The sequence below is a fragment of the Corvus moneduloides genome, chromosome 6, assembly GCF_009650955.1.
Source record: "Corvus moneduloides isolate bCorMon1 chromosome 6, bCorMon1.pri, whole genome shotgun sequence".
NCBI lineage: Eukaryota > Metazoa > Chordata > Aves > Passeriformes > Corvidae > Corvus > Corvus moneduloides.
In genome coordinates, this window is record NC_045481.1 from 38,776,664 (window position 1) to 38,802,156 (window position 25,493).

A 25,493-nucleotide genomic window follows, 5' to 3' on the forward strand; every position below is an offset into this window, starting at 1 on the left:
CAGCGCGCCCCGCCCCGGCCAGCCGAGCCGGCCCGAGCGCCGAGCGGGCGATGGGTGGCGGGGCGGGGGTTTGAAGGAGCGGCGGCGGCGGCTGCAGCCGGGCAGGTAAGGGCGGGCTGGGGGTGTCCCGAGTGGGGACGCAGTTGCCGCCGGGCGAGGAGCCGGGGTGCGGTCAGTTTTGGGGGGCCCCGGGAAGAAGTCGTTCCTCGAGCGTTGGGGGGGGCGGGGGTCTGCCCACTCGTGGGTCTGGCGCTCCGCGGGGTGGCTGGGGGCGGTGTGCGGGGTACCGATCGCCCGTCGGGGGCTGCTCGGGGGAGCTGCCCGGGCTGGCTGCGGCACCGGTAAAAAGTTCCCGGTGGCGCTGGGGAACGAGAGCAGGCGCCGGGAGGGGCGCTTGCCCCTTCGTCACCCACCGGGGAGCGGCGTGCGGCACCCCGCGTCCCTGCCGGGAGGGCCGGTGCCCTCGGGGCGGCTCCCATGGGCAGCCGGTTCGCCCCTTGCCCGGCAGTGGGGAGCCTCACTCTGCACCTGGCGAGGGCTCTGCGTGGGGAAGGGTGAGGTGTGACCGAGGGGGCAGGGACAGCCCCGCTCCGCTCGGGGCTGAACGGCCCGTGCGCACTTGCTGGGTGCGGAGCAGGGGAGGTGCTGCCCTGGGGGCTGGGAAAGGTCGGGGGGCCTCGGGGACGGGGGCTTTCATCCTCGCGTCCGTGCGTGACAGTGTCTGTCCCCGCCCGGGGCCGGGGGAGCGGAGCGGCGAGCAGAGGGGCGGTGGTCGGGCCGTGCAGTGGGGGCTCTCCCGGAGCCCACGCAGGACCCGCACGGGCCCCGCTGCGCTCCGTGTTTGCCGCACCAGCACGGGTGTCCCCGTTCGCAGGCGGGAGGAGGCGCGGGGCCCGCCTGGCTGCAGCCTGTTGCAGAAGTGGCTCCAGCCTGTGCCCGGTCCCGCGGCCTCCCTCCCTCCGTGCCGTGCCCTGCCCGGGCTCAGCCTTCTGCTCAGCCGAGGCTGCCGGCCGGCGTCCCTGCCCGCAGCCGGGCCTGGTCCCTCACGCTGCCCGGGGCAAAGATCGGCGGTGCCCGTGGGCCAGGAGGCGCTTCGTGGCCTCTCGGGTGCGCATAGAGCTGGGCCGAGCCGCCCCTCCTTCCTCCTGTCCGGTTACCTCCGCACAATGGGCACAGTGTGTGCCTGCGGCTTCCTCGGCGGGAATTACAGTTGCATGGGCAGGCACTTTATTCTTCCTGATCTCTCCTTTTCCCCCGAGGGTTCGTTTTCCAGCAGGCTGAGTTCAAAAAGGGCACGAGATACCGCTGGCAAGCAGTCTGGCGCTAAACAAACCTTTTTAGTCAGAATCACATGGATTAGACCCAACTTGCCATTCATATGCAGTGCTACCTACGAGCTTCTCTGAATTTCACGGTGGCTGGGCTGCTAGTGTAAGTGCGAAGGCGGGTGAGATAGCACCCGAAGCCCCGTGACAGAGGTCTCCAGCACAGTTTACTGGGGTAGGTGTGTGTTGCTGGTGACTCTAGGGGCATATCCAGTGCAGACTGCCAGAGCTGCTCTCCTTCAAGGAGAAGCTCTAGTTCTGCCAGACAGCAATCTGAGAGCTGGCTGCCTAGGAGACTGCCAAAGACACCTTGTCTTCAGCCAGAGGTGAAGCTTGATGCACAAAGTCATTGGGCTACTCTGAACAGCACAGCTAGGTTCTGTCCCTGAGTAAGGAGCATTTTGGCAGATGCTTTCTCTTCACCCTTTGCTCCCCAAATTCTGTCCCACCCACTGTCATGTCCCATTTTGTTCATCTCCTGCCTGCAGTAATTGAGTTTGGAGGACAGTTTGAATAGCATCATGCTGCCTTTTTATGGTAAATATGCTGTAAGGGAGCACTGTAGGATGGGTGGCTTCTCAGAGCAGAAGCAAGTCCATGAGACTGGGCAAGACTTAAATTCCCTTGGCTTATGATGCTCATGGTGTGTGTGGTGGCAGGATAGGAGGTGAAAGGCTGGCTTGAGGGACTAGTTTGTCTCTTGACTGTGCCCAGAATGATCTTGGAGCAGCTCTTTCCTTAGCACTTACTGTCAGTCTGGGTGCTGTGGGCTTGTGCTTACGGGAAATCCACTGGCTGTAACCGAGGCCACATAGTTTCAATGCTCTGATGATGAGGGGTGCAGGCTCAGCACTAATGGTAGGAAAAGAAGCAAACAAAAAAAAGCAAACGTTCTGCCAGCCCATCTGTGGGTACAGTGCTGAAGTCCAGCTTGCTTGGCTGCCAGCATCTTGCTCTTTGCTCAGATCCATGAGACAATGCCATTTCTGGGAAGCCTGACTCCAGGTGCAGCACTGCCATGGGTATAAGGCAGTTCATCCTCAGTAAGCCTCAAAACACATCTTTCAGAGTCCTGGGGTAAGTGAGGATGTCTTCATACAGTACCTGCCAGGGTTGGAGCTGGGGAACAGGATGTGTGAGAACAGACTCAGTATATTGATGCTTGGCTGTGTCTTGGGAGATGGGTAGTTGGGGTGGGAAGTGGATATTCTCCCCAGCCTTGTCTTCCTGCTGACCTTCACCGCCAGAAGGGAAGTAGCCTGGCAGTACGAGGTCAGGGATGTGAATCTTTTTGGCTGTGGTTGAAAGCGAGCGGTTGTGATGAAGAATGAGATGGCCTTTCTGGCCCTGTCTCTTTAGGGCATCCCTTCCTGCCCTTCTCAGCTCTCACACCGTGGTCTGGCTGTATATTTTCTCTGCTTCTGGATGAGCTCAGCCAATACTTTAGGATAGCTAGGGACATATTAGACTTGCTCCAAATAACCTGTAGATGGAGGCATGTCCAGGGAGTATTTTAGTCTCTGTTGCGTGAACCCTGCCTAGAATGGAAGGCTTCATTCACTCATGATATCCCTCTCGAGGCCAACACCTTTCAGGACAGCTCCAAATCTCTGTCCAAATGAGGAGACAAGGACAATAAAGCACACTGTGCTCTGAGCATGGCAATGCTGGTGGTGGCAGCTTGTACTTCTGATCTTGGACAGCCCTCCTGGGGTCTGGAAAGGCAACAGCTGGCAGGGGAAGCTGGTGGTGTAGTACCTAAGTTCCTGAATTGTTGACTTGAAGCAGTAGTCTGAGGGGAAGGGAAACCCAGGTCAAAGAAGCTTAAGGGGCCTTTTAATGTGTGTTTTGACTTGGAGGCATTTTGTTGCCGTTCTCTGTCAGGGTGCCCCTTGCCCTTCCCAGCTTAGCTCAGACTTGGCATCTCTGGAGAAAGACTCTTTTTGGCTTCCCAGGAGGAACTACATGTCTGGCAATGTGTGCAGAGCCCTGCTGCGAGATACTGACTGCCTCCTGCCTCCAGATGCCTTTTCCAGAAAGCCATTTAGAGCCACAGATTGTTACTTGGATAACTCCCTTCCCTGATTCATTAGCAATGTGCAGTCTCTCCTGTAATACTCAAATCTGCCTGTGCCAAAGGCTGAAAGGGAGAGGCCATGTCTTTTAATAACCATGTGATGGAGTTGGAAAAAACTTTTGGACACGTAATTCTCTGGTGGCCTGAGTTGATGGAAACACTCCAAGGGAGAGATACAGCTGGGCCCTGAGGGAGAGGGCACTGCAACTGCTTTTGGGTGTGTGAGGGGTAACTGCTTGTGGTTTCTGACCTTGCTTTCCCCCAGCGTCACCCTAAGCTCTCCTGACCCCACCTGGAGAAGGCAGGAGACCTGGAAATCGGTCCCACCATGCTGCAGATCTTGCAGGTCCTGTATGGTGCTGTGTAAACAACTGCTGGTAGCTGGGTTGCAACCATATGATGTGGACTCCATCCTGGAGATGAGACTCCTTGCCATGTGCAAAGGGGAACTCTGCTGTCCCAGTGCTGCTGTGTATGACAGGCACACATCTGTATTAGCCCACTCAGTATTAGCTCTGCTGAAGGGGCCTTTGCTTTTCGAGCTCTTTGCTATTGAAAGTACTCAGTGTTGTTGCCAGCAGCTTCTGCTTCCTAGCCCAGGTGGAGGAATTTGGCTCTTACCTGCTGAACTGTTTCCTGGAAATGTAAAGCTCCAGCAGCACCAGGGTGAGGGTTGTGGGGTGTATACCAGGAGGGTTTGGCACCCTGGTTCATATCCTGTTCCTGCTGCTCCAGAAGTATCCGTCTTTGAGTTTCCCTTCTGAGACCCCTTTGGTCTGAGGCGGGAGCTGATCAGGACAAGCAGAGTGGGGATGGTGGAGGAGACAGATGTCTGTTTAGTGACTTGTGCCGTAGGGTCCATACATGTCCTTTCTCACTGGCTGCCACCTTGTAGCCAGAATCTGAGGGAGACTCACAAAGCAGAAGTTTTGTTGGGCCTTGTTGCTGAAGGAGGGTTTTGCTGAGCAGTGCAGTGCTGTACTTCACTCTTAGAATTGCTGGATTTCACTGTTCAGGTAGCAGCTGTTGTTACTATTTTTTATTTCCAGCCGTTGTTGGGATTGATGTCGCCTCCCTTCTGTCATATTGTGCTGTGCTGGGCTGGCCTGGGGTCTGCTGTGTCTGGAGGGTGCAGGAATACAGCACACTGCACACTTATTTCTCTGAGTTTTTAGAACAGACAAGACACATGCTTCTAGTAGATTTTTACCCGCTTTTAAGGTCCTGCTCCTGCTGCATCTTAGAGCAGTGATATGTGGATAGAGGGTCTTTAAAACAAAATTCCCAATTCTTGTCTGATTCTTTTGCCCCAGCATATTTGTATGTCTGTGCTTCTGTTTTGGGCTTTCTCCTGATAAGGAGATAATAATCCTTCCAGCTTCCTGGGAGAAGGGCTTATCCATTTCATCCTGCAGTTGTGGAATGTGTGTGCCCAGCTCTGTGGGAGTTGTAGGAAAGGGGTGCACTGGCAAGATCCCAGCAGAAGAAGAGGATTTCCTCTGAGGAGGAGTAACATGTGCAGACTTCTCTGCTCTCTTCAGCACAAGTTGCGTGCATGGTGTTCTTTGCCTTTGCTTTCTCTCTCCTCTGCCTTTACTCCTGGTCTCTCCCTGAACGCATCTATTTGGACAGACTCACTTAACTGCCATTATGGGGCTGCCCAGGGCATGTCATGGGGGCTCAGGTTACTGGACACGATAGTTAATGCCTTTATTGCCTCACAAGTTAGACACTTGCTGTTGTTATCATGTTTGGGAGGGAGCCAGAGAACTCGCATCCCTCCCCCAGCTCCTCATCCTGCTGGAGGATTGGTATGAGGACTCACATGTGTTGCGATGCAACATGGTGGCTGTGGCTTTGCCAGCAATTCTGGGGACACGTGTACTGCCCTCCTTGCAGGCGTGGGGAACGTGCCAAGGACAGTGCAGTGATCTGGGACTGAGAACATGCAGCATGCAGGTAGTCATTCTCCCCTGGGCTGTCTGGGTAGCCTTTGGTGACACTGAGCCATGCTTTGTGACAGGCTGGAGGATAGGGACAGGACCAAGGTGTTGGGTGATCTTCTCTATGCTTTTGGATGTGTGGGGCCCTGTCCTCAGAGCTCTCTCATGCAGCAGCTCTTCATGTGACCGTCCTTTGGGTTTCAGGTGACAGCAAGCTCCAAAACTCTCAAGTACAGCTGAGATGTCTTATCTGCCCTTCAAGCTGAGAATCCTTGGTTAGAGAGGTTCCTCACAGGCACCACCAGGCCGTGCCAACTTCTCCAGCTGTTCCTAGCCGCTCCTGCAACATTGGCAGCCTTCAAAGGTTAGTTATCATGTGTGTTAAGTAGATGGTTTACATGTGGTTGCTCCCGTGCTGTTTTAGTGCTTCTAAATCAGTAAAAGGGATAATTGCATGGCAGAAGGGCTGTGGGTATTTGGGACCTGTGGGAGGTTCTGGAGACAGCACTGGCACTTGTAAGCCCCCATAGCCCAGTTCTTGGGAGGGAAGGACCAGATTCTCCACATGAATCCTTTGAATAAAGTGTGATCCCATCTCTGTGGCTGTTCACCTGAGTATGCGTGTCTGGGTCCTTCTCCCCGAACACTACTATAGTCTATTGCTTATTTCATGTGTAGTGGGCAGTAAGTCACTGGGACCTGGACTGAGGAGCTGGAACAAGCTCTCTGGGCCAGGGAGAATGGGAAGACCCCCTTGTGAAGGCTGTGAGCTTTTGCTGGCGTTGTTCTGTCCTAGCAGCGTCTTTTCCCTCTGTCCTTTACATCAAGTGTTTCTTTGGGGCCACTGTTCTCAGTGGTCACCTCTCTCTCCCTGCCCCTCATTAGTGTAGGGCTTGGCATGCCAGCAGGAGGGAGCCTCAGCATGTCTACGCCTTGATCGGATTTGTCAAGGCTCCTTCCCTTTTCTTCCTGTTCATTGAGGTCTGAAACAAAGCAAACAGAGGAGAGGAATTCCAAAGAATAGGAGTGAGGGAAGAGAGGAACGCTGGAGTGACAGGCTGCCTCTGCACACACACACCCCCTTGGTCTGGTGGGGCAGAGCTGGTGGCAGAGCATTTCAGGAGGTGAGGCCATTCCTTGGCACTCCTGTTCCCAGCTCTGGCACCAACTGCCTTTCTCCCTGTGCTGCGGGGCTCCTATCCTCACTGCTCAGATAGCTTCTGGAGCCTCGGGCTTGCGGCCTACTCTGCACGGGCACGTGCGCCTGAGCACGGCTTGAGGGAAGCAGGGCACTATTTGAACTGCTTTGTTTGTCATGGGCTGTGGTAAAAGGTTTCCCTCTGTACCTGTGTCAGGAAATCTTCCCCTGCCAGGCAGATCCAAAGGAGCCCGGCATGGAGCTGAACATCCTGCCTGGGTGCCAGGGCAGCGAGGCACCGGCCCCTCCCCATCTTGGAGCCAGATAAGTGCTGGAACAAGGCCCTTTTGTGCAGACAGGTGTGTGAAGTGGAGACAAATGTGCTCTGGCGCTCATATTGTTTCCCAGGAGGCAGGAGACTCAGGAGGGGAGTCATGGCCAGCCAGACAAAGCTGCCACAGGTAAAGCTTTGTCCAGTCTGATAGATCTCCTTGCTCCCTCCTTTGTCATCCTCAGGCCATCACGCAGTTTGCCCTTCATCCTGCCCTCGACACTCCCATAGTTTGGATCAGGGAAGGCAATAGGATGCTCAACAGCCCCAGTACAAAGCACTTGAGGTGAAATACATCCCTGCTAGTAACACCCCCCTCCTTGCACTTAAGCCACAAGGAACAGACTTTAAGCCACAGCCTCTTCTTTCCTTTCTTTTTTCTTCCTTGTTCTCTACCTTCTGGTAATCTTTGCGCTCCATAGTTTAATTAAAGAGCAAAGCAAAGTGCTTAGACTCCAAAATGTGCAGATTAAGGGGTTACTAATCCTCTTCCTCAATGGGTGCTCACATCCTGTCCAGCCTGTTATCAAGCTTCTGTTCCCTGAGTGGAAACTTGGCCAAACTTGAGGCCTCTACCTCTCTTCCTGCTTGCTGTGCTGGAGAGGAAGGGCGAGGGGTGACAGGAGAGCCGTGGGGGAGAAGCAAAGTGAGTTTTGGGCTTACAGAGGTGGGTTCTCAAGGTGGGTTTGTAGTCAGCACTGGCTGTCTTTGCTTTTTGTGTCCTGTCTGGGTTTGGTGCTCCAGGACCAATAAAGCAGGGGTTTGGTGTTTTTATTTTGGTATTTTGAGTGCTGTCTTCCTATTCTGACAAAATAACCTTTCTGTCAGAGGAAACAACTGCTTCCCTGTGTGAGTGTGCATGTGTATTTATATGCTGGGTGATTTGGTTCAGGTCTGTGCCTTCCCTGTGTATACACCCCTCTCTTGATTTCCCAAGAGTCTCTTCTGTGCTCTTATGCCCAGTGTATGCCCAAGTGAGCCATGCTGCAGCACTGCTGGAAGAGCAGGGCTCCCTCACAAGAGTAGGAGCCTGGTGCCTGGCAGTGCTGCATGAGGCCGGTCGTATTCTCATCTGGGGAAGCTGAGATCCCTTTTTAGGACATACAGTGTCAGTGAGAAGGGAAAGGTGGAGTATTTGTGGATTCAGCAGGAAAGAAGGAGTAGTGAGGATGACTGTAGTGGGAAGCATAAGGCTCTTCCTGGAAGCATCCTGGAAGACCTGATCACAGGATGGTCTGAGCTCTTTTGGCTCTGTCCCACTCCTGGTGCAGGCTGGGCACTGCACAGAGGTTGCTGTGGATTGCAGAAGACGTGAGCTTTTGTCCTCAGCCACTGATCTGCTGCCTGGTTGAGTTGAGCTATGCTGTTTCTTCCCTGCCTTTGTCCTTTGGTGTGCAAGTTCAAGGTTTAGCTCAGCAGTGTGAGAAGCCCCAGGGAGAGCAACACAAGGAGCAGCAGGAGGGGAGGAGGGCTGGGAATGGTTAGTAATGGGTTTGGATGTTGGGAGTATTCTCCTTTCCACTGCCTGGCTTTGGGAACTGCCTCCCCTCTGGGATCCACTTCCCCTCCTTTTTTTGCCCCCATCAGTCACCACCTCATTTCCAGTTTGCAAGATGCCCTATATGCTTTTTTTGCAGGTAAATTTTGTGTCTTAGCCTGGACAGCAGTTTTTCCTCCACAGTGTTGTCAGAGCCTCTTGGCAATGTGCAAGCTTCTCTGTAGCTCAGAATCACTTCTGGCCTTACAAAATGCCCAGGGCACCCTGAGTGGATGGCACTATTGCTGCTTGGGTTTTTAGAGCCTGCCCTGAGCCATTCTGGTTTGCTATTTATAGTGCAGTTATTCCATTCCTGTGTGGATGAGCTCTGCTTTCAGCCTCACTTGGGCACTGAGGGCATTGGTGCTAGGAATAGCTCTGGACAGGGAAGATACAGGAGTGGCTGCGTGAGCACAGTCCCAGTTTGGGCTAGTCCCTTGTGGAAGATGTACCAGGCTGCATCCGTGAGCTCAGCTGCTTTTCATGCAGAGGAAGTGAAGGGATTGCCTTTCTTTGTTGGTTGGTGCCTTGTGTGTGCCTAGCTGCTGGACTAGAGTTTGGCATTGTGAGAGATGGAATTTGGAAGAGTTGCTCCAGTGACTGATACGAGCAGGACTAGTGAGGGACTGTGGTGTCATGAGCCGATGGCACAAAGCTATATCAGTAGAGGATTAGGTTGGTTATTAGGAAAAAGCCAGAGGGTGGCTGGGCACTGGAAGAGGCTCCCCAGGAAAGTGGCCACAGCAGCAAGCCTGACAGAGTTCAAGAAGCTTATGGACAATGCACTCAGGCACATGGTGTGATTTTTGAGGTTGTCCTGTGCTGAGCTGGGAGTTGGGCTTGATGATCCTTGCGGGTCCCTTCCAACTCAGGATATTCTATGATTCTGTGCTGGGCAGTTGGCATGGCAAGCCCTGCTCCTAGCATGTCCTTCAAGCAGTGACAGTGACCTTGTGTATCCTGAACTGCTGCCCACTGGGGCGGGTGGATCCCTTGTGGTGGGGTACCTGCCATTCCTCGAACAGGGCCCTGCTCTCCTCCCCCCAGGGAGTGTTTGTTAACCCTGAAGGAGCTCGAGCTAAAGCCTGAAAGGAGCCTGCAGCACAAAAAAATCAACACCCCCCTCAGCACTGCTGCTCGGGCAGAGCTGCTCCAGCCTTTTGGCTCATGATGCCCTCAGCTTGTCTGGAGACCAGAGCTGGACAAATAATTAATTGCTTGATTTAGTGCCCAAAATGAAAAGCTGGAGGGGAAAAAAACTCAACACAGACAAATTTGAGAGACTCTTTATCTTTTCTTTTAAATGTAATGCAGCTCAATTACAAACAAAACAATGCAAAATGAGACTTTTTTGCTTGGAAAACAGAGCATTTTGTTCTTGTCCAAAACTTGTAGTGAAGGAGCAAATAGGTCTGAGCTGTCTGGAAACTGCAGTTTTCAATCAATAACTATTCAGCCAAAAACACTTACCCAGTTCTGCTGGTAAGAGTGCACAGCAGGCACCTGACAGCCTGGCTCACGGCCATGCCCCTGGCATGTCCCCAGAGGTGGATGGTGTCGTACCTCTTGTGAGCTTTTCCAGGTAGAGTGCCAATCTGGGGTTGTTGGAGTCCCTTTCTCTCCTTTTTTGCTGTAATTAACCTAATTAATTTTGCCTGAGGTGATGCAGACTCAACAAGCATGTGTAGGGGATAGGTTTGGCCTGTTGTGCTGGGATATGGTCTCTTGTCCCACCAGAGAGCATCTCCTGGTGCAGGATGTTCAAGAGCATTTAAGGGGAGCAGAGGGATTTGGGACACGGGGTTAGTCCCTACCCATGGGCACAGCTAGCTGGAAATTTGGGGTGCCAGTACTGCACAGGATGAAATTCCCACCCCTTGCTGTATTGGCATGATGCCTGCTGGGTGTTTCAGCTGTGCTGATGGCAGAGCTGGAACTGGTGGAGGGCTTGCTGCAGGCTGATTTGGATAAAAGCTGGAGTTCCCGGCTGCTGACCCTGCTCAGCTCTGACCCCAGGAACTGCTGCAAACCCACAGCAGTGAAAGTGTCAGGAAATGGCAGGGGTGAATAGGTATTGGTGCCCATAGCACATCCGGAGACCAGGACATGGTGAACCTAATGGATTCAGAGCTGGCCATTAGCTGCAGCACAGACATCAGCAAAAATGCAGATAGGAGAAACCTAATCCCATCAGAGAGGAAGGGAGCTGGAGATCAGCCCCAATGCTGCTTCTGTTTCAAGAGGCAGTTGGGGCCCTCCTGCACAGTGCCCAGGCCTGGTCCCTCCTGTGCCAAGCCGTGCTGGCCAGGGAGGCATGTGGATGAGATTTGATTCAGGACTTCGTAGCCTCTGTGTCTGTCCTCAGTTAGGCTTGTGCCTCACCAGGCCCAGAAAAAGGCCAGTCAGTGTTGATATTTCACCTGCTGAGTATCCTCTTAGCATCAAACAACTTGTAGTCCAGGGAGGTAAAGATGGAAGCAGTGTGTTAAACACTTACCTCCTCTGTGAGTTTCTCAGGGGTCTCAGCAGCACATTGTCAAGGTCTCATGTCAGGAGGAGGCACTGAGGTCACCTCCAGGTGCCAGGTTGGAGCAGCACTGGTTCCCCCACCAGGCTGTGCAGGAAATGGGCTCAAGCGGGGAGCCCATGACTGCCATGGACATGCAGGGTGCTCCCTTGCCTCAAGCCTGGCACTGTGGTCACAGGGCTAGCTGAATGCTGGGGGAAGGTGGAGTTCTCCAGAGCCATGTCCACCCGAAGGGTTGGACAGCCTTTGGGTGAAGGGCTTTCTGCTGGCAGGGAGTGGTTTGGCCCTGAGAAGTGATCTTTAATTCTAGCCAGACTGAGATCCAGCTGGTAGTGTTGGCACATCTGGGTGGGTGTCCTGAGCAGTGTGTCCAGTGTGCTGCAGCTTGACACACGCAAGCCTTCAGGGTCCATCCTGCTCTTTTCTTACTGCAGTGAGAGACAAATGCAGCACATGCAGAGGAGTGCAAACCAGCACTCTGGAACCTTCCAGCTTCTTCTTGGGCTTAAGAGGGGTGAGAGCACTTGGGGGCTGTGTTGCTATCTGGGTGGGCGCCCTTTACTTTGCCTGAGAGTTGTGGCAAAATGCAGCTGCCCAGCTTGTAAGCACTGCAGGATGTCTGGTAGGCTTAAGCCTCCTATGCCACACCTGCACACTCAGCCGTGGCACTGGTCTCTCCACGTGTGCCCCGCATGCCCTCCATTCATGGACAGCTGAACCCAGTGCCTGGTTGCGGGCAGGGAGACTGACTCTGCAAAAGCAGACTGGGCCTAGTAGGGCCTTGCGATCAGAGTCCCTGCCAAGAGGAGCTGCTCCCCTGATATATTCCTGGGTTTCTGACATGGAGAGGTAAGCAGCAAGGCGTTCCTGTGTCAGACCCAGCCTGAGCTTGCTGGTTTCCTGTGGGAGCAAGGAAACAGTCTTGGTGACAAGAGTCCCTGCTTCGGCCAAGTTTGGAGCTTCAACACCCTTCAGAGACTTTTAGTTCCTCTTCCCCAAGTGCTATGGTCCCACCAGAGCAGGAGAAGATGGCTTTTCAGTGTGATCTCTGCAGAATAAAAAACTGAACTCGGAGTGGCAGAATTGTGTATGTGGTAATCTTACGGGCCTGGGGAGAGCTTGATGTTTGAGAATGAGCTGTAACTGAGGCACAGCTGCCTGTTCTCCCAGGAGGATCCTTTCCAGGATTTTCTCAGCAGCTTGGTGGTGTCTGGGGGCAGTGGGGAGACGAGGATGCTTCCTTCTTTTACAGCCTATGTTGGTATCCAACTCGGGTGCTGCTGGATCCCACCTCTAGAACATGGTGGCTGTTTGGCACACTTTGCTCTTTTCAGGGAAATACAAAGGTGAAATTCTCACTTAAGGTTTGCTTATCACAAGACTGGGAAGGGAGGGACAGCATGGTAATCCGGAGCATGGGGTTTTAATCCTGCTCTCCTGGCCAAATTCCATTCCGCCTCTGTAAATTCCTGCAACTATCCTGCTCTGCACTGCCTGTGTGGTATCTGCTGGCTGGCACAGCCCCCCTCAAGTGGCAGCATTTCAGGCATGGGGAGCGGGACAGGGAGGTGACCCTGAATCATAAGGCACTTTGTCAGATGGGTGCTGCAGTACACACTTTAAAGGTGATCTGCTGAATGAGGAACCAGCCTGTCCCCTCCCATCTCTTTGTAAGAGCAAAAGTGATTGTCCCCAGTTGCCTCTCTTCAAAGTGTGGTGCCTTTCCCGAGTTGTCAGTCTGGCTGTGCAGCTCTTGTTGCAGCTTTTGGGCCCTTTCTCACCTCCTGCAAACCTGGGAAGTTGTTGTGTTGGGCTTCTACTGAGGCAGTCTAAGCAGGTCAGCTAAAGTCACTGTTCCAAAAATGACACCTGGGAGAAGAATTTGCAGTTTCTGTCACCTACAGCTAGATAAGAGAACAGGCACCATAGCTCCATGAAATCACTCCTCTCCTGGCTGCCCCGCAGCTCTTTACTGGGACCAGCCAGGCTACCTCTTCACTTGTAATGCCTGAGGGGGAGGCAGTAGAGGGGGCAGCAAACCTGGGGCTGTCCCTGTGCCCCTACAGGCCTCTGGCTTGGGCCCCACAGACAGTGTAATTGTGCCTCAGCATCCCTCTGCAGGTGCACATTAGCTCTAGAAGATACAACAGGCTAAGACACCCACCCTGCCATGGGCCTTGCTGCCAACTGTGATGTTGTAGAAAAACAGAGCTGCTCCCCTCTGTGCTTGCAGGGCTGGAGGAAACACGGTAATGTGATGGCAAAATTTCCACTGCCAGCTCTCCCTAAACATTAACTGCTCACCTGACTATTACTGAGCCGTAGAGAGCGAAGGCTATTCAGGCTGAGCGATGGGGCCTACAAAAAAAGGGGATTTCCTGCAAAAAGAGTGGATTTTGGAGGAGTGGAGTGCCAGTACATGGGCAGCTCTCAGGGGGGAGCCTGGGGCAAGCAAAGTTGCTGCACTTTCCCAGGAATGAAGGTTGCTTGTGCATGGAAGGGTGGCTGGCAGGCAGCCAGCTTTGGGCTCCTGCCCACGCCTCAGAGGTTGGTGTGAGCATGCACTGCTGTTTGTGCAGCTGCCCAGCTCTGCTGGCATGACATTCCCTGTCCCCTGGCCGTTGCCCTGTTGTCACTGGAGGCAGGGTGTCCCAGGCATGAGACAAGACCTGGGTCCTGCCTGCCCCTTCCCTGGTATCTGCTGTCAGCTTCTTCCAGCGAGAGAGGTGCCTTTTTCTGTCCCAGTGGCCATGTCCCCTGAGCCCTGCTGAAGCAGGAGCTGCTTGCTCCTGGGAAGAATGTGGGGGAGGGAGGATAACCTGCTGTGAACAGCACTTCTGCCCCGCACCCGCGCTGGGGTTGGAAGCCGGCAATATTGGGAAACCTCTCGTCTTACTGCTGGCTGCGCTTGTCTGGTGAGCAAGGAGACTGAGGAGGGAGGGCGGAGAGGCCCAGGGCCATGACTGCAGGGCTGGGAAGAGCCGGGAGGCTTGCGTGCTGTGCCACGGCCGCTGGTACTCACTGTGCCCCTTGCCCAGCAGCTGCTTCCAGCCTTGCCCTCTGCTTGCTGTGCCTCTAATGTTTCACAGAGGAGGAGAGGCTGTGTAGCTGCCTTCTGGCTTGCCATCTTCCCTCCACCCCCATAAACATCCTAAAAATGCCCCTGCCGTGCCTGTGCTCCCCAGCAGCCTACCTGCTCCTGCCCTGGCTGGAGAGGGGCCTGGCTGAGTCTCAATGCACTCGGTCTGGTGCTGGGAGCAAACAAGGTATGGGGGCCAGGAAAAGCGTGTGGAGAGGCTGTGGAGGTCCGCTGGAGCCAGGAGGAGGTTTCCTCTCCTGAAGCAGTGCTGTTGGTGGTGGGCTGCAGGAGGCCTGGACTGCTCCCAAAGCATGGGTAAGCCCTGCGTGGCCATGCCTCAGCTGGAGCACATGATGGATACCTCGGGGCAGAGGGAGGACGGTTCCGAGAGCGGAGCATGGGCCCCGGGCGGGCTGGGGGAGCAAAGGGAAAGACTCCTGCCCCGGGGAGCCGCTGGCTCAGAGGAGCAGCAGGACAGCGCGGGCGTTTCCTCTCGCTGCCGGGGCAGGGCTGGCCCAGAAGGGTGCTGCTGAGGAGCCGCTGCCTGTTGCACCGGCGGCTCTGCAAGGGCAAGCAGGAGCTGCCCGAGCGGGAGGTAAGCGTGCCTCCCAGGGCAGCGATCTGCGTGCGGCTGTGGCTGCGCGGGCAGGCCGGGGCCCGCCGCGCCTCGCCCGGGGCTCTGGGGCGGGGGCAATTCACTGCATCGGGAGTGCTGTGCAGGCCGTCTGCATCCCACTCCCTCTGCCTGCTGCCGCTCCTGGCCCCCTCCCGCCACACCAGGTGGTGGGACTCCAGGCGCCCGCGGCATTGAACATCCCCGGCAGGGCTTCTCCTGCTCCAGCCCCGGGCCAGGGCTGCCGCCTTTGCCCAGCCCCGGGGCCGGCGCGGGGGGGAGCAGCAGGTAGAGTCTCTCTTTGCATAGTTAGCATTCCCAGCCCCGGCCTCCTGCTCCTCCTCCCGCCATCCTGCTCACTCCTGGTGCGCTGGGTAGGTCTGGTTGAACACTTCACCCTTTCAGTGAGCCCTGCTCTTCTGGGCCAGAGCAAGGATGAGACAGCAGGGGAACAGTTCTTTCCCTTTCAAATCCGCAGTGGGGCTTGCACTCTGCTCAGCTGAGGAGCAAGTGCTCTGATGGTGGCCAGCATCTCTTCTCTCTGGGTAGCAGCAAGGTCTGCATCCCACCCTCCCCATACCTGCATCCCAGGTTGGCCGTGGAGCCCCTCTTTGCCAGTCACGGGCAGAACAGGTGGGCTCTGCCTCTATCCCAAGGCCCCCAGAGATCTCTCAGCGAGGACAAAGCCTTCTGCACCTGCCCCAATAAAGGAGGAGACAGGAGCTAGGAAGGGAGTAGATAATCCTGATGCTTCCTTTTTTGCAGTAAAGGAGGGATATTGAGGCCTGGGAGTGGGAAGGGAGCTGGAAGGAGGATGGATTCCTCCCAATTTACTTTGGGCAACTCTGCGCCCCTGGCGCTGGGGGCTCTTGAGTAGAAAGCGAATTTAATCTCTTGTTTTGTTTGTTCTTTCTTCCTCTGAAAGGGGGGCCGGCGGGGTGTGCGGGGGGAGCTTGGGTTTGAGAGCGGGGAGGAGGGGGAAAGTGTCAGATCTAGAAGGGAGGAGTAAAGGGAGGACGAGGAACGGCAGCCCCAGGAGGGAGCAGCAGCAGTGGGCTGCCAGCCGGCTTGGGAGGCGCCGGGGAAGGAGGAGGCAAGGGGAGAGGCAGGTAAGGAAATCAGTGCCTGGGGGAAAGGCAAGCAGCCAGGTGAGGAGCACGACAAGGGGTGGCAGGAGGGGTGGGGGTGCTATGAGGTGCGGCATGGATGGATCCTTGGGTGCCTCCGGGAGAGGTTTTGGAAACTGACTTGCTGCTGGTCCCATCCAGTCCCGCAGAATTGTCATCCTAGTATGTTCACATGAAGGCTGGGCACAGAGTACCATTCCTGCAGTGAGGGGCCACGGGGGCAAGTGGGAGCAGGACGGGTGCTGCTGTGTGCCACCACCTTATCTCTCTCCTTCATTTGTGCTAAAGTTGCTTCCCTGCCCCTCATCTTCCCCGAATGCTGGGTGCTGGCTGACGTCCCTGGCCTTTCCTCACCATGCCCCCCTGCCATCCCCCTCTGGCCTGGCCTGGATAGCCCTCCGACTTTGTGTGGACCTCGGCACGTGGGGCTGGAGACAGGCTGGCAGCAGCATGTGGAGACCTTGCCATGTCCAGCATGGCCCGTGGCTGTGGCAGAGAGAAGGGGTGCCTGGGCCTGGTGTGTTCCATGTGTCAGCTCCCCCTTCCCTGCTATGCCTGTGCTTGGCCTGCTCTATAGAGCACAAAGGCAGGTCAGTGCCGGGCCTGGCTTGCAGGGAGCTGTGATGCCAGTGGGACATCTCCACCAGGAAAAGGGGTGCAGCTCTCAGGGGCCATGGCTACTGCCACGGGAGCTCAGCTGTATCTCCAGTGGGCTGGCGTGGCCACGCTCCCGCGTGCTGGCCATACCCCAGCCCTTGTAGAGCCTGGGTATCCCTCACTGCGGGTGGATGGAGCCATCCATCTGCAATTCCTCCAGCGGGCTGGAGCTTGCACCCGGCCCCAAGGGCCGCGGGGAGGGAGGGTCAGAGGCGGCCGTGTGTGTTCTCCCAGGCTCCAGCCCCCGCGGCCCCTTGGGCATCTGCACATCAATGGGCTCCAGCGGGGTGTGTGCAGGGGGAGCAGACCCTAATCCGGCCCATTCAGCCCGACGGCAGCTTTTGTTGAGCCTCCAGATGTTGCTGCGCCGGGGGCGCGGAGCCGCGGGCAGGGGTGCAGAGCGAGGGCAGGCTGCGGCGGGGGCAAGCGTCCCCTTCCCCGTGGGATCTTTGCCTGCCCAGGCACCTGGCTCCGCGGGATCCCGGGCGGGGAGCACGGCTGGCCGCGTCGTGGGAGCGTCCCGCCGGCGGCGGAGGGATGAGAGCGGGGTAACACGAGTGGCAGAGCCGCGGCGGGGTGAGGAGGCTGCCCCGGCCGCCCGGTGTCCCAGCGCGGCCGGGGAGCGCCGTTCAGCGAAGCGTCTCGGGTTTTCCCACCGAAGTGGGCGGGCGGCGGCGCTTGGTGCGGGAGTTTCCCGAGCCCCCGGCCCTGCGTGGGCTGCGCTCCAGCCCAGGCGGCGGGGGAGGCACCGCGCCCCTCCCACGGGCACGCTGCGGGACCCGTCTGGGACTCGCTGCCCGGCTCGGGAGGGCCTCAGCATTATTACCTCTCCCCTCTGTGAGCCCTAGGCCTGTGGGATGCCAGGGAGCAAGGCACAGAGCTGGGGTAAAAACCTCCTGTAGACCTCCTGGAGACCTCCTTCCTATCCCCATTCTCCTTCATGTTTGAGCTCCCCCCCACAGGCTCTGCAGTCCTGGCAGGATGGCGGGACAAGTCTGGGGGGCAAATGTTCCATCATGGGCAGGAGTGTGCTGTCTGGAGAGGTAATGGGTGTCTGTTTCGCTACTTCACTTGCCCAGGTACTGTCCTGGAGGGAGCAGATGATGGAGGATGTCCTGCTGGGGGGATGTTGACACACCTGGGGGCAAACTACTGGTGACACCTCTCTCTTTTCCCCTGTCCCTCACAGGCTCTAGGATGCCAGGGCCAGCCGGACTCGGGCTGCCCACCTGATCCTCGTTGCCTGTGTCCTGCACATCATGTTGCGTTCCTGGCGCATGAAGCTGAAGTTGCTGCTCGCCACAGTGACCCTGGCCATTCTCCTCTCCTGGCTCTACCTCTTTGTGGGCAGCCTCGAATGTGAGTGAGTCCTTCTTGTCCTCCTCAGATCAAGGGACAGTCCACAATTGAGGGTGGGCAGCAGGGGATTAGGGGTGGTTGCTCTGGCCATGCAAGTCGCTGCAGGTGTATCTGACTTGAGAACATCTTCAGGGACATCTCTGGAGATCAGGGGAGCAGAGCTGAGATGTTGGCTGGGCACTTGTGAGGTGTGCTGGGACCTCTCAGTTGTGGCTCTGCCCCACCATTGACACCTGGGCTCTCCTGGCCTTGCCATGCCCTTTGCATACCCCATCTCTTCCACAGATGGCCGCTTCCTCCTGCTGCCACCTTGTCTGGGCGAGCAGCCGAGCCGGGATGTGGAGCGGGAGGCGCTGGCCTCGCGGGTGCGCAGGGTGGAGGAGGAGAATCAGCAGCTCCGGCTGCAGCTCGGCCAGGCTCAGGCGGAGGGCAGCGACGGCAGCCCGCAGTGGGGGGCTTCTGCCGAGGACAGAGACCCCCCTGGGGGCGAGAATAGCAACCGCACGGCCTGCCCCAAGCAGCGGACAGTGCACAAGTGTGAGGTGGGTGGAGGCACTGGCACGGTGGCATCGTGGATAGGCAATGTCGGATGGGAGGCTGGGACCCTGTGGAGCATGGATGTATGTGCAGCTCACCTGGCACTGCTCTCCCTATGCTCTGGCCATGCCGGAGCCTCATCCTGGCTCTTCATGGTGCTCAGGGGGCCACAGTCAGTGGGTGAGGGTATCTTCCTTCTCCAGAGAAGGAGACCAGACAGAAGGAGTGGCAGCAAGACTCCTGCTCCCTGCTTCTTAGTTAGGGAACCCCCACCTCTCTCTGGGGCTCCTTCTGCATGGGAAGAGTTGGGTTTTGGAGTCTGACCCTGTAGTGTGGTCCCAGGAAGGAGCTGACAGCCCCCACAAGGAGGGAATGTCCAGTCTCAAGAAGGTGCTGTTTGTCTCTGGGCAGCTCCTTCACGTCGCGATTGTGTGTGCCGGGCACAATGCAAGCCGGGATGTGGTCACCCTGGTGAAATCCATCCTCTTCCACAGGTAATGGGGAGATGTTGTGCCAGAGGCCTGCTGGTTGGGGTTCTCACATGAGCTGCTGCAGGCTGCAGCAGGGCAGTGCTGCAGAAAAGGGGCTCTAGGACCTCTCTCTACCCCTTGTGCCACTGCTTAGAGCGACAGAGGGGAATTTGTTTCCCCCCAGAGGGTTTTTTTTCCATTTGCCCCTTCAGCTGATGTCTGTACCATGGGAGGAATGGGGGACCATGTTCTCTTCATTCTGCTGTGATGCTGAGTGTTGCTGTGCTTGCCCTTGGCAGGAAAAACCCCCTCCACTTTCACTTCATCACGGACTCGGTGGCCCACCAGATCCTCCAGACGCTTTTCCAGTCCTGGATGGTGCCTTCCGTCCACGTCAGCTTCTACAACGCCGATGACTTGAAGGCAGGTGCTTGCCCTCCCTTTGCCCTGTCCCAAGCCAATGCTCAGAGGGTCGAGGGGACAAGTGGATGGAGGGTGATTAACTTTTTCTTGCTGATCCCTGGCTCACCCCCTCCTCTTTCTGGGCTTGTTGCTAGTGCTGCTGAGAGGGGAGCACAAGGCTGTTACTGGAAGGGTGGGGAGGCCCCTTGCAGTAGCACTTCCCTGTGGCAGAGCTGACTGCCCCAATGAGACACTGGCATCCGGGGGGAGGTTCTGGTGGCTGGAAGAAGTGCTCCAGGCTCGGCTGGCACCACAGCTCTGCATGCCCTTCTGTTGCTTGCCTCCTCTGCACAGGGTGCCAGGACACGCAGCTGTCCTGACCAGGCAGGGGAAGGGCATGGCCAGGCCCAGCCCTGAGGTGTGTTGCCTTGCAGCCAGAGGTGTCATGGATCCCCAACAAGCACTACTCCGGCATCTACGGGCTGATGAAGCTGACACTTACCAAGGCACTACCCTCCAACCTCTCCAAGGTCATTGTCTTGGACACGGACATCACCTTTGCCACTGACATTGCTGAGCTCTGGGCTGTCTTCGGGAAGTTTTCTGGTGAGGACAGGGCGCCCATGGGGCCCTGGCAGGGCCTTGGGTGCTGGGCTCAGGGAGGCAGTGCCTGCCTGCCACAGCACCAGCACAGTGGGTGTCCTTGGGCCCTCTGAGCCAACAGCAAGATGAGCTGCGTCCATGTTCCTGTGTTTCCTCAGAAAAGCAGGTGATTGGGCTGGTGGAGAACCAAAGTGACTGGTACTTAGGCAACCTGTGGAAAAACCACAAACCATGGCCAGCCCTGGGACGTGGCTTCAACACGGGTGAGTGTGGGCTGCCAGGGTGGGAGGTGGAGCCTCATGGCACATCCAGCTGAGGTGGCACTTGGCACAGGGGGACTGGGAGAGGCTGAGGTAAAGTAGGAGAGTGGTGGGCACAAGAGGACTGCTACAGCATCCCAGGGTTGTGCGGGTGGGCACAGAGAAGTGACATCTCCCAGGGGCTGAAGACATGCAGGCAGCTGTGCCTCAGCTCTGCAGTGGCTGGGTGCTCTCTCGGTGACCCAGTGCCCTCTCCCCTGGCACTCAGGGGTGATCCTGCTCCTGCTGGACCGCCTGCGTCGCCTGGGCTGGGAGCAGATGTGGCGGCTGACAGCAGAGCGGGAGCTCATGAGCATGCTCTCCACCTCGCTGGCCGATCAGGTAACTGTCCCTCCTCTGGGGCGGGTCGGTCCTTCTGCATTCCCACAGCACTGCTGGCACAGGGGACCTTCCTCGTCTGCCTGTGCACTCACGTTTCTCTCTCCTAGGATATCTTCAATGCAGTGCTCAAGCAGGACCCATCCCTGGTGTACCGGCTTCCCTGCTTCTGGAACGTGCAGCTCTCTGATCACACCCGCTCGGAGCAGTGCTACACTGAGCTCTCGGATCTCAAGGTGGGTGGGGTTGCTGCTTTTGAGACTGGGGAGGGCCTGAAGGACAGTGCAGGCACTGGAGGTGCAGGGGAGTCAGCATGGGGTCTGAGGGCTTGGGGAGCCTGGTGCTGCTGACTTCCCTTTCATGGGGTGACACACTGCTGCCCAGGTGATCCACTGGAACTCGCCCAAGAAGCTGCGGGTGAAGAACAAGCACGTGGAGTTCTTCCGTAACCTCTACCTGACCTTCTTGGAGTATGATGGGAACCTGCTGCGCAGGGAGCTTTTTGGCTGTGCCAGTCTTCCCAGCCCACCCAGGGACCAGGTGAGGCTGACTGCGACTCTGCCCCCAACCCCAGAGCTTTGTGTGGGCAGAGACCTCATGCAACCTCTCCTGGGGCTCCGACTCTCCCTCACCTTCATGGTGTTGCAGTTGCAGCAGGCGCTGGAGGAGTTGGATGAGGACGATCCCTGCTATGACTTCCGCCAGCAGCACCTCATGCAGCACCGCATCCACCTGTTCTTCCTGCAGTACGAGTTCCTGGCCCTTCCCAGCCCCACCGATGTCACCCTTGTGGCCCAGCTCTCCATGGACAGGTACTTGCTAGTAGGACTGGTGAGGGGTTGGAACCCACCTCTGCTCCTCTGGGCAGGCTCCACAGCTTCAGAGCTACCAGGGAATTTCATTTCATCATTCTCACACCCCAAGCTGGGAGCATCAGTTCTTCCTGCTCCCTCCTGAACCGGGCTTGACTGGCACTCGGCTCCCCAGAGGCGCCCGGTTCTGGGTTTGGCTCAGAAGCTGCTGCGGGGCAGGTCTGCAGCTCAGGCCGTGCCCTGCGCTCCGCAGGTTACAGATGCTGGAGGCCATCTGCAAGCACTGGGCGGGCCCCATCAGCCTGGCGCTGTACATGTCAGACGCCGAGGCGCAGCAGTTCCTGCGCTACGCCCAGGCCTCGGAGGTGCTGAGCGCCCGCCGCAACGTGGCCTACCACATTGTCTACAAGGAGGGGCAGTTCTACCCCATCAACCTGCTGCGCAACGTGGCCTTGGCCAACACGCAGACGCCGTACGTCTTTCTGACAGACATCGACTTCTTGCCTATGTACGGCCTCTACGATTACCTCAGGTAAGGCTTTCTGCAGCCGGCTCTTGCTCAATCCGCTGGGCTCCCCAAGCACCAGAGTTTTCAGGAAATGCCCTGGGCAGCAGCTCTCAATGGGCAGAAACTGTTTCCTTTGTGTTCAACCTTGGGATCCTGCCCTTGCTTTTGTCAGACACTAGCAGATGAGGAAGAGGTTGTGGCTGTGAGGGTTGCCCTGTTCCTCCTGTCCCTGTGTGGTACCACCGCAAATTGTCAAAACCCATTAATACCCATGTGGAGTGGTGGGCAGGCTGGAGGGGATGAGGAAGGAGGCTGTGGCCATGCCTCACAGTCAGTGAGACCTCACACCTTTCCTACTACCATAGGAACTCCATCCAACAGCTGGAGCTGCCCCAGAGGAAGGCAGCTCTCATTGTGCCGGCATTTGAGACCCTGCACTACCGTCTGACCTTTCCCAAATCCAAAGCAGAGCTGCTCTCCATGCTGGACATGGGCTCCCTCTACACTTTCAGGTAGGAGCTAGCACTGTCCCACCATCCAAGCAGAAGCCAGCTGTGTACCCTTGTGCCTTGGGGCTGTGCACCCCCGGTCTCAGAGGGGGGTAGCAGACCCCCTGCATCCTCTATTGTCTCGGTCTCTCATTTCCATCTCTCCCCGTAGGTACCACGTGTGGCCAAAAGGCCACGCCCCAACAGACTACGCCAAATGGCGGACGGCCACCGTGCCCTACCGCGTGGCATGGCAGCCCGACTTCGAGCCTTACGTTGTAGTGAGGCGAGACTGCCCCAGGTATGACCAGAGGTTCGTGGGCTTCGGCTGGAACAAAGTCTCTCACATCATGGAGCTGGATGCGCAGGTGGGTGAGGGGCTCCTGGCACCACGGAGGCGCTGGGTGTCGGGGGCTGGTGGCTGGGCAGTGATGTGTTGGTGCCACCACGCTGATGATGGTAAGAGCTGCTGCTCTGTCCCCAGGAGTATGAGCTGTTGGTCCTGCCCAATGCCTTCATGATCCACATGCCCCACGCTCCCAGCTTCGACATCTCCAAGTTTCGCCTGAGTGCAGGGTACCGGGGCTGCCTCCAGACACTGCGGGAGGAGTTCCACCAGGACCTGTCACGGCGATACGGAGCTGCTGCACTCAAATACCTCACTGCCGAGAGAAGCCTGTGATGCCTGGGGACAGTGGGTGCAGGGTACAAGCAGCACACTGGAAAAGGGAGGGTGCAGGGCCTCCCTCCTGCCCCTGCCCCCGCCACAGCCCGGCCCGAGGGAATGGAGTCAGCAGCACAGCCTCTGCAGCCCACCCAAGGGATGCCTGTAGATAAGATGGAAGACATCAGCTGCAAGAACAGGCAGTGCCTGCAGGTCAAGCTGCTGCAGCCTTCCTGTGTTGCAGGGGAACCTCCCCATGCCAGGGGCCAGGGTTGGGGTCTCCTCCCTTCCCTCTTTTAGCGGATGTGGATTTCCAGTCTTTTTTAGCTCACCTCACCTTGAGGCCTGGCTCCTCCAGAGACCTGGGAGCTGTACCTTACCCTATTCTGCCTCTGCTCAATGGTCCCAGGTCCCAGTCCTCCAACACCCCTCCGGGGCTTTGGTGAGTTGGAGATGAAGTTGTAGAGCATCCCTTTACATCCTTTGTGGAGGCAGGCCCAGAGGAAGCCTCCCAGCACCCTGGGAGGAGTGGCCAGGGAGTACTGGGAGTAGTTGGAGCCTTGGGTCAAGCCCAGATCAAGGCTGGCTGGTTAATGGGGGGAAATATTATTACTCCCCATCTGTATGGATGCAGTCTCCCGTGGAGCTGGCCCTGTACAGGTGGTGTAGAAGTCACCCACAGCAGGATGAGCTCCCAGAGCAGGATGGGCTGTCTGCTGTCCCCAGCAGTGAGCTCCCAGGATGGACCTTCCTGGAGCAACCGTGCTGGTGACAGACCCTGTCTTGTGCTGGCATTGCCCCACAGGGCAGGGCTGCCAACCCTTCCCATGGGCAAAACAGCAGCTTCATGGGCCAGCACATGCTGGGAGAAGTTCCCGGCAGGGACCACCCTGCTCCTCGCCAGCTCTTGGCAGCACAGTTGTTGCCATCAACAATCAGGGATGTGGCTGACACTGGACAAGACCATAGCTGAGCACTGTGGCAGGAACCCCATGCTGGGAGCAGCTTGACTGGACACTGTTCTCCCGCTATCGCACACTGGAGCACAGAGGATGCATTGCTTTCCTCACACTATTTAAATTATTTAATACTTTCCTCATAAGAATTCAGTAATTAGGGTGTCTGGGTTTGTTCGTTTTTTTTTAATCTTTTCTTCTTCCCAGATGATTTTGCTGGTGGCCCTGGAGGCTCTCCAGGCCAGTTGCTGCTGCAGCCTCCACTGTTCTCTTCTTAGCTTTGCTCTGGGCTGCAAGAGCCAGCTCTGTGCAGGGTGAGGATTTCCGTCCGTGGTGGGAGCGGCTAAGAGGAACCATAGAAAGCGCGGGGTATGGAAGGGCACAAGCGCCTCTTGCTTAGTCTCTCTTTTTAATTTAATTTTTAAATTAAAGCTTTTTTATTCTTTTTCACATTCTTGTTAGAACTGCCTGGTTATTAATTTCTTTCTGCTGTGAGCCTGCTCGTGTTCCCTGGAGGGAAGGCAGCAGGAGGAGAGCAACAGAGGAGTAGCCCGAGCCTTGGCTGGGGAGAAGCATCACTGGGCTTGCTCTGCCTGGTGCATTGGGAACCCTTTCCTGTTGGCTGGGCACAGTGGGAGGGTTGGGGAACAGCAGTGGCAGACACAATTAGTGCCGGTGTTACCAAGGGTCAGGCACACAGGTACCCTGAAAGGGCTGGTGGTTGCTGACTGAGGTGGGCTTAAGGCTGATGGTTCCCATGCTGCAACAGGACCCAGGCAGCCTGTCCACACAGCCAGCACGCCTGAACTGGAGCCTGGGGCATCGCAGCTCAGGCACAGTGTCAGTTTAATCACACCCAAGTAGAAGAAACTGTGGTTTCATGTGGCAGTGCTACAGCTCATCCCTGAGAGCCTTGGCTTTATAAGACTCTTAGAAATAAAAGCTGGCTCTTAGGCCCCACGAGATGCCAGCCTCACATTCAGGGGGGAGGATGAGGATGGTTTGCCAGCAGCAAGTGTTGAGGCTTTATTTGGGAAAGGGCTGGGAAGACATTGCTCATCACTGTGAAGCCAAGTGCAGCTCCACCCCACCAGTCCCTAGCAGACAGCTTTTGTTTAACACAGCCAAAGCTCACTGATATTATGCTGCTGCTGCACTAAGCAAGATCAGAGGGTTAGATCAGATCTCGATGCTGCTAGAGACATTGTGGAGCAGTGCTGAGATGGAGCAGGCCTCTTCTAGATGATTCTTTGGTGGATAGGAAGCAATAGAAATGCTGGCTCTGTGTTGTTTTGGAAGGTGTGCTGGCATGCCTGTAGCAGGAGGGCTGTACACCATCATTTTCATATAGGCTGTACACCATCATAATCCTTCCCAGCCTAGACAGTCCCTAGCCCAAAATGTGCCTGCAAGGGTGGAGGTACCTGGAAGTAAGCCCAGCTCGGGTTGGTCTCCGTGGGCCCTCTGCCGGGCAGCATCAGCTGTGAGGCACTCACAGAGTCAGAGCCAGGGAGATTATCTGAACTGAGCACAGCCCCTTTTGGAGCTAAAATTCATTTCTCCTAACGTAGTGCCCTTCTCCCTGCCAAGAAAACGAGCTGGAGCATTACACAGCCCTCGCAGAGAGCCACGCTCAGAAACCCCTCCTGGGGCTGGGGACTTGCTATGGGCACGGCTACAGCCCCTGTGCCTGTGGCACCCA

The 25,493-nt window shown here is 56.8% G+C and overlaps 1 protein-coding gene across 4 annotated transcripts; it reads left to right on the forward strand.

Annotated features, from left to right (window-relative positions):
- The first annotated feature begins 27 nt into the window (after positions 1–27).
- On the forward strand, positions 28–24,241 carry LARGE2 (LARGE xylosyl- and glucuronyltransferase 2). 4 transcript variants are annotated; one of them, XM_032113373.1, is made up of 16 exons: positions 28–105; positions 5,550–5,709; positions 17,544–17,713; positions 17,999–18,255; positions 18,662–18,744; positions 19,020–19,143; positions 19,557–19,728; positions 19,884–19,988; positions 20,254–20,366; positions 20,474–20,599; positions 20,748–20,903; positions 21,012–21,175; positions 21,429–21,707; positions 22,049–22,195; positions 22,344–22,539; positions 22,656–24,241. In XM_032113373.1, exons 3-16 carry the CDS (start codon positions 17,614–17,616, stop codon positions 22,851–22,853), a joined length of 2,220 nt encoding a protein of 739 aa, XP_031969264.1. In that variant the 5' UTR covers positions 28–105; positions 5,550–5,709; positions 17,544–17,613; the 3' UTR covers positions 22,854–24,241. The 4 variants fall into 4 exon arrangements, with proteins under 4 accessions (XP_031969264.1, XP_031969265.1, XP_031969267.1 ...); XM_032113374.1 differs by lacking the exon at positions 5,550–5,709; XM_032113376.1 differs by lacking the exons at positions 28–105; positions 5,550–5,709 and adding an exon at positions 13,697–13,793.
- The last annotated feature ends 1,252 nt before the right edge of the window (positions 24,242–25,493 follow it).

Coding starts and splice junctions, on each gene's coding strand:
- LARGE2 (XM_032113373.1), top strand. CDS start 17,614: ATGTTGCGTTCCTGGCGCATGAAGCTGAAGTTGCTGCTCGCCACAGTG. Junction 17,714..17,998: donor CTTTGTGGGCAGCCTCGAAT/GTGAGTGAGTCC, acceptor TCTCTTCCACAG/ATGGCCGCTTCCTCCTGCTG. Junction 20,904..21,011: donor CCAGCCCACCCAGGGACCAG/GTGAGGCTGACT, acceptor ATGGTGTTGCAG/TTGCAGCAGGCGCTGGAGGA.